Source organism: Pterocles gutturalis, unplaced genomic scaffold, assembly GCF_000699245.1.
Source record: "Pterocles gutturalis isolate BGI_N339 unplaced genomic scaffold, ASM69924v1 scaffold1318, whole genome shotgun sequence".
Classification (NCBI taxonomy): domain Eukaryota; kingdom Metazoa; phylum Chordata; class Aves; order Pterocliformes; family Pteroclidae; genus Pterocles; species Pterocles gutturalis.
In genome coordinates this window covers 34,319-41,476 of record NW_010117646.1, presented here as the reverse complement: position 1 = coordinate 41,476, position 7,158 = coordinate 34,319, and the positions used below count along the sequence as shown (strand labels likewise).

General features: G+C 55.0%; 1 protein-coding gene across 1 annotated transcript in view; it reads left to right on the top strand.

The window, feature by feature from the left end:
• The window catches only part of LOC104463478 (bcl-2 homologous antagonist/killer-like), an 8,964-nt gene extending 4,864 nt beyond the window's left edge, over window positions 1–4,100 (top strand). Inside the window, 5 exon segments of the mRNA XM_010075836.1 lie at window positions 941–1,076; window positions 1,204–1,347; window positions 3,687–3,698; window positions 3,700–3,856; window positions 3,996–4,100. Of these exon segments, the coding sequence (XP_010074138.1) occupies window positions 941–1,076; window positions 1,204–1,347; window positions 3,687–3,698; window positions 3,700–3,856; window positions 3,996–4,100 (554 nt within the window).
• The last annotated feature ends 3,058 nt before the right edge of the window (window positions 4,101–7,158 follow it).

Genomic DNA, 7,158 nt, shown 5'->3' with positions numbered 1-7,158 from the left:
GCACGGCTTGTTTACGAGAGCAGGGGGGGAAGCTGTGACACCGACAAACAGCCTTAGCTCAGCCCAACACCAGCCCTGGCTCAGCCCTACAACCAGCCCCGGCCCCGCTGCAGCCTCCCGCTCCCTGTGCAGTGGGCTCAGTGCTTCCCCAGGGGGTTGGGTGATTTTAGGTGTCTGCTCTCGTGCAGCAGCGCTGGGTGTGCTGGAGTTGGAGCTTATCACCCGGCTGTTTATCTGCTTTCAAGCACAGGACGGGGAGTCGCCAATCTGGGTTACGGTTTATGAGCGATTCCAAAGCTCTTCTGCTTTCTGTTCCTGCCAGCAGCCCCGGCAGAAGCTGCAAACCCTGCCCTGGCATCGCTGCTGCAATGTGAGACCAGCAACGTGTGGCTGAATCGACAAGAAATTATAATAAAATAATCATAGAAAATGACCAATTTAACTTCTGCTCGCTGTGTCACTGCTGATGCCATGGCAAGGGTACAATTGCAGGGGACATGGAAAACCAAGACTGTTTGCTGAGGGTTGATGGGCAGCGCTAGTCTGAGCTTTGCCTCCCGTTTGAGTTTGGATCTGAGATTCCTGAAGGTGTTTGTGCTGAGCAATTCCCTCACCACCAGGCGCTGTCACATGGAGAGAGCTGCCGAGCGCCAGCGCTCCAACATCTGGTTTGTGTTGTGACAGTCCTGGAGCTGCCTCTTGCCAAAAATGGATTCAAACTGGGGGCCTGTGCCCCTAAGAGCAAAGACTGGCTTCAAAATTTGTTTTCTGAGGACTAATTTATGTTGGATTCTTTTTTTTTTCCCCTGCAAAAGGCCAGTGTTAATACAAAGAAAAATTTAGACTGAAAATGAAGGAAAGGTCTCTTTCCAACTTGGGAAAGGGGGGAGATGAGCTGACTTTGACTTTTCATTTTTTTTCCCCTTTGTCTCTCTCTCAGAAGACCAGGTGGCGGAGGAGACGGAGGAGGTGTTTTGCAGCTATGCCTTCTACCGCTACCAGCAGGAGAGAGAGGAGAGAGGGGAGGAGGTGCCCATGGACCCGGAGATCCTGGAGGTCCAGCAGCAGCTGGGCAGGTAAAACCCTGACACCGACCCTACGCAGGTTCCTCAGCCCCATCCTGAGCCAGGCTCCGGTACAGACCCACCCTTGCTCCCACGTACCGGTCTGACCCATCCACAACGCCGTGTTCCCTCGTAGCAGCACCGGGAGCGAGGTGGGGAGGCGCTTGGCCATCATCGGTGATGACATCAACGAGCGGTACGACGCGGAGTTCCGCTACATGCTGAAATCCTTGCAGCCCACCAAGGAGAACGCCTACGAGTACTTCACCAGGATAGCCTCCAGGTAGGGCCAGCGGCCCCTGGGCTGGGCGCCTTCTCCCGGAGAAGAGCAGGGCAGGAAAGATCAGACGGGTGCAATGCAGTCGGTTAAAACCTCACCACCCCCCCCCCCCCCTTTTTCCCCCCCCCCCCAGCTCTGCCCCAGCTCACAGATGCTGTCCATTGCAGCTTCACCCTGGGTTGAGCTCCCAACAATCTCACCATGATGGTTCCTGAGTTTTCTGCCTCTCTGCTCTTCCTCCTGTGCACTGTTTGTACACTCTTCACCTGACAATTATCTCTGAGCCCTTGTGTGAGCTGACAGAGAGTTTGGGGGACGTGCCTGGCAAGTGTGCCCTGTGCATCAGTAGCCAAGTGATGTCCCAGCTCCCCTTCAGGGGTATGACCAGCCCTGGACCAAGCAGAGCTGCTGCTGGTCCCGCTGCCACTCCCCTGGGAGCTGGGACATCCCGATGGGTCAAACTTTCCAGAGGCACAAAGCAAAGGCAGCTGCAGGCTGTGGGGACGGACAGGTACTCGCTGCCCTTGGTGTGACCCACATGGGACAGGATCAGACTAACTCGGGATGCGGGATGCTCTGGGGACCTGCAGCCATCTCGTGCAGGCGATGCTCACCCAGTGCTCCCACGCAAAGCACAGCAAGAGGGGGAGAGCAAAGGCCAGTGCCTGGGCGGCTTATTGCCCTGATTGCCCAAGGGACAGGCTCAGATCGAGGTGGCCATCAAGGGGTTCAGTCCTCAGCCCTCTCTGCCTGCAGGGAAACTGAGATGCTTTCCATGAGATGCTCTGCACGGTCAATGACTTGCCCAGGGTCATGCAGAAGACCCCTGGCAGAGCCCGGAGAGAAGCCAGGGTCTCAGTTCCCAGGTTCTGGGCTCCCAGAGCTCCTCGGAGTGTGCCTGGCTCCGGCACAGCCCCGTCCCCACCTCCGCTCGGTGTTTGTTGTCTAACCACCTCTCTTCTGTCCTCTTCCTGCTCCCCTCTCCTCGGGAAGCCACTCTGCGCTGTTTTCACCGCTTTGCCAGCCTGAGGTGGTTAACGCACCGCAAACAGGTAAATTAACCTCTGTCCCTCTCTCGGTGCTACCTGTCTCTCTGTTCCTTCCCGGGCTCTAACTTCCCTCTCCCTCGGTGACCTGCACGGTGGCAGCTCCACTCCACGGTTCTGCAGAGAATCCAGTTTCCTTCAGAGTTGCAGACAGGGACCACCAGGAACAGGGCATGAGATTAAAACACAGGGCTTGGGGCTACTCTTATTTTTTTTTCCTTTTCTTCCTTCTTGCTTGTCTTGCTGGAAACCAGGAAAAAAGAAAAAAAAAAACAACCCACAAAATATTTCAGCAACTGGTCTAGATAAAGCAGCACCAAGCCTGCAGGCAGGGATGCAGTTTGTGTCCACAGCAACCAAAACCTGGAGCAGGAGGGGTGGGCATTGCCTAGGCACATTTTGGAGCATCAGGCTAAGGCAAGATCAGATCAGGTTTTGGTCTTGGAGAGGTTTTTCTATGGAGGAAAAGGGAAAATCCTGTTCTAACGTGCTTTGTCCTTAGGTATATTTAAGCTTCCTTACCTCCGGGCACAAGCAAGGGATGCTTTGGGACAGGAGGTTCCTGCTCCTGGCTGCGTGTGTAGCAGCTGCTGAGCCTGGGGCAGCCTGACGGCTTACACCACCAGCAGCTCCAGCTTACCTTGTTTAATAACCTCACCCATGAAAACACAGGACCTACAGGCAGCTGGTGTGCCCTGAATTCAGGTGGAGACCCGAGGTACCTCCGGGCACAAGCAAGGGATGCTTTGGGACAGGAGGTTCCTGCTCCTGGCTGCGTGTGTAGCAGCTGCTGAGCCTGGGGCAGCCTGACGGCTTACACCACCAGCAGCTCCAGCTTACCTTGTTTAATAACCTCACCCATGAAAACACAGGACCTACAGGCAGCTGGTGTGCCCTGAATTCAGGTGGAGACCCGAGGGAAAAGCAGGACAGGCAGGAGGGTGGCAGCCACCATCCCAACGCTTCCACTTCAGCAATTCAGAGACTTGAGCTATTTAGACAGGATCTGGAAATTCCTTTTTCCCCAGGACATCCCTGACCCACCTGGGCTGAGGCAAACAGCAGTTGTGACCCAGACTGTATTTGTTCTGCTCTGAAAGCACACCCTGGTTATTGGAGTGTGTCCCTTTTAGCCACAAAACACCCACATTGGCCATGCGGCTGGGATGCACCTTGAGGACCCGTGCAGCATCCCCAGCCCTGCAACCAGCACTGCCCGTGGCCCGGGATGCAGCACCTGGGGAGGTCTGCACCAGCTGGGGCAGCAATTTAACCAGCCCATCGGCTTCATTTCAGTTTATTCGAGAGCTGGCCGGTTGATCGCCCTGCTGGGCTTCGGCTACCGCATGGCCATCCACGTGTACCAGCACGGCATCCCAGGCTTCCTCCGCCGCATCGCTCGCTACGTCACCGAGTTCATCCTCCGGAACCGCATCGCCCAGTGGATCGCCCAGCAGGGAGGATGGGTGAGCCAGCAGCCCGGGGGGATTCAGGGGTGCAGGGAGCCGGTGAAAGGTGCAGCCTGGGGATGGTGGCATCGCTGGGGTCACCCAGTGCAGGCAGAGCAGATCTAACCCTCCGCGGTGATTCTCTGTTTCCCATCAGGTGGCTGCGCTCACGCTGGACAATGTTTACATGAAGTACATGCTGGCGGTGGTGGCCCTGGTCATGGTGGGGCACTTAGTGGTACGGCACTTCTTCAGACCCTGACCGACGTGGGGGCAGAGGCTGGGGGGCGGGGGGTCCGGCCAAGCTCGCTCTCGAATCTCTGCTCTGCATTGATGTCTCCCAAAAGAGGGGGGATTCAGGGAACCTCTGTGACCCCCCCACCGCACGGTGCAGGGTCTCTGCCACCCCCGGAGACACCACCCGGTGCTATGGAGAGCAGCAGCTGGGGGGGTGAGGTTAATCCTTGGTGTCTGTTTTACGCCTCGCTGAGCTGCTGAGGACAGAGCATCGCTGTGACGCTCCCAGCACGCAGCAGCAAGGCAGGAGAACAGGCTCCTTGGGAGGAACAAACGTGTTGTTGTGCTAATGCCAGTGTGTGTGGGGGGTCCTGTCTGCTCCTTGGGGCGGGTGCAGAGCTCCCCCCTCGCTAACAGCCCAGCCCATGCCTGCATTGAGGGATTGCAGCCTTGGCTGCTGCAGTTGTAAGTCACTGGGGGGGGCGAGCCAGCAACAGAAAGCTCACATGGGACTTGCTTTCACCTTCCCTCTGCTCCTGAGCCCAAGTACTTGAGCCTTCTCTCTCCTTTTAACAAGCATCCCTACCCCTTTTTAAAGAAACACGCTGACTCCCCGTCCTCTGACAATCTGGCAAGTTCTCCCTGCCACAGCCTGACCCTGGGGACCCGCAGCTCTCCCGGGGCTGGTGCAGGTGCTGGGGTGCAACCTCGCATCCCTCCATGTGCCAGCAGACCTGGGAAGAGCCAGCCAGGTTTCCAAACACTAAAAAGCTGTGGAGTGACTAATGGTTGGTGTGGGCAGCCTGCCTGCCCTCCCTCCAGTTCAGTAGATGGGATGCTGGTGAACGAGCAGCCCAGTTGTGGCCAGTTGGGCTCCCTTGCCCTCAGTGGGAGGCACTGGATTGCATCCCATCCCTGAGTCAGCTCTTTGCCTCCTGAGCTCAGCTGGGCAGGATGGTGCAGGGATGCCCTGGTTAACCCAGGGCTGCAGTGTTCATAGCTGCCCGGACCGTAGGACCCAGCCTCTCGTGGGCACAGTGGCTTTGGGAAGTGACTTGACCTTGTTCCATTCATGCCCGATTTTTGGGGGAGGGAGGGAAGCAGGCTCCCCTCTCCCATCCCAAATCTTTCTGATTTTTGCAAAATTGGAATAGCATCCCAGCATGGACCATGTGGTTTAGCTCTATTCTTTTTACTCCACTCTAAGGTTTGAAACTGTGACTGGCCCTGTCTGAGCCAAACTCACCCTCCTCCAGCATCACCCATCTCCCAGAGCAGGTCAGCCATGGGGTGCGGGAGCCGGAGGGACCTCAGAGGTGGGGATGGGCAGTGGTCCTGTGTCCAGCTCCTCTCCCAGTGCAGACAGAGCCCTTTGGGCTGGAGCCTTTGGGAGTCACAGACCCTGAGAGCCCAAAGGGGGTCAGAGAGACCGGGGGAGCAGCCCCTCTGCAGCAAAGGCGTTCCCGACAGACATCTGTCTAAGCTGTTTTTAAAGCCCTCCAGTATTGCCTCCCCATAACACTGATTTCTACCTTCATCTTTACCTTCAGATAGATTTTTTTTTTTCCCTCAATGCCTATCCCTTGCTGCAGTTTAAGCTTGTTACTACACATCTTATCTGAGCACAGACAGAACACCCAGCATCCTTCCTCCTTGCAGCTGCAGAGGCTTAGCAGGACCAGCCATCATTTCATAACACTGACCTCCCTCACGTTCCTGCCTCTTTTAACATAAGAATAGCAAACCTTTCAGCCTGCTTCCATATCGGGGTCTTTCTGTGCTTATCATTTTGACCCTGACCATTTCTGCAGTATCCCTTTCCCTGGTGGAGTGCCCTCAACTGTCCTTAATAGAAAGACTTTAAAATATTTGCTATAATATTCCTCTTCTATATATCTCTGCTTTGGTTGCTTTATTTGTTTTATCTGTGCTGAGCAGCACAAATCTCCAGCGGATTGTCCATGCTCAGGTTTTCTGGCTGACCCTCCTGGAGCAGCCGAACGCCCACCTAGCTCCTTTGTCCCCTTGCGAGGGTATTTCTTTGCATTTATCCACACGCAGCTTCATTTATCATCCTGCCACCTATTCACCCATCTTGAGATCTCAAGACTGTGCTGTGAACCAGTCTAACCAGCTCAGTACCATCTCCAGTTTCCCATCCCAGTGCCTTACCCTCTTTCTGGGTGAAAACACCACCAGATGGAGCCTTTTTGCCACGATGAAAATGAACTCCTCATTGTCAGCATCCTCTTCTCTTAATCAACCCCATTACGGACATGTCATTGTCCTCCAGGCTCATTGTCTGGTTTGGTCACATCTCCAGCAGGACTTTTTTCACAGGACCTTGGAAATAAAGCATTACAGCAGCTTTTATTCACTACTTCACCGACACACTCCAAGAACTCTAACAGGCTGGAGAGAACTTTTGCTTGTACAGAAAGCCATGCTGCTTGGAATTTATTCTCATCTTCCACATAAGGTGCTTCACCTTGCAAACCAAACTCAACTGTGAGGCCAGCACGCTTGGAAAAAAGGACATTTTTCAGCTTTATGGTATGTGATCAAGCCTTAGTGAAGTCCTGGATGCCAGGACAGGGAAGGGAACTTTTAAAATAGGTGCTGTAGGAGAGGAAAATTTTATCCGTTTTCTCAGGGGATTTGCAGGGAGGATTGTCTCAGGATATCAGCACGTTATCTCCCTCTGCTCTCACCTCTCCTAGCCTTCTGACACTGGTTACCAAGTGGAAAAAAAGCTTGAACTGGGACTGTGAATGGGCAACTGGTCTGTAGTTCTGTGTCCTGTCACTGGATGGCAACAGCACTGCAGGGACAGCCACCTGTGTGCTGGCTGGGAGGGCAAAGAGGGGGGAAAACCCCCCTCCAGGACCTCTCTTTGTCCAGGGGACCCCAGTGTCCATCAGCTGGGGGTGTGCACCCTGCTGTGACCCACAGCATCACTGGTTTGTACTGGAGTGCTGCTGGGGAAAGTGCTGAGGGCTTTAGGGGGGCAGGATTGGATTTGCTGGGCTCAAAGGAGGACAAACTTGTCCCTCCCCAGAAGCTGCTGCTGTCTGTAGGGTTGG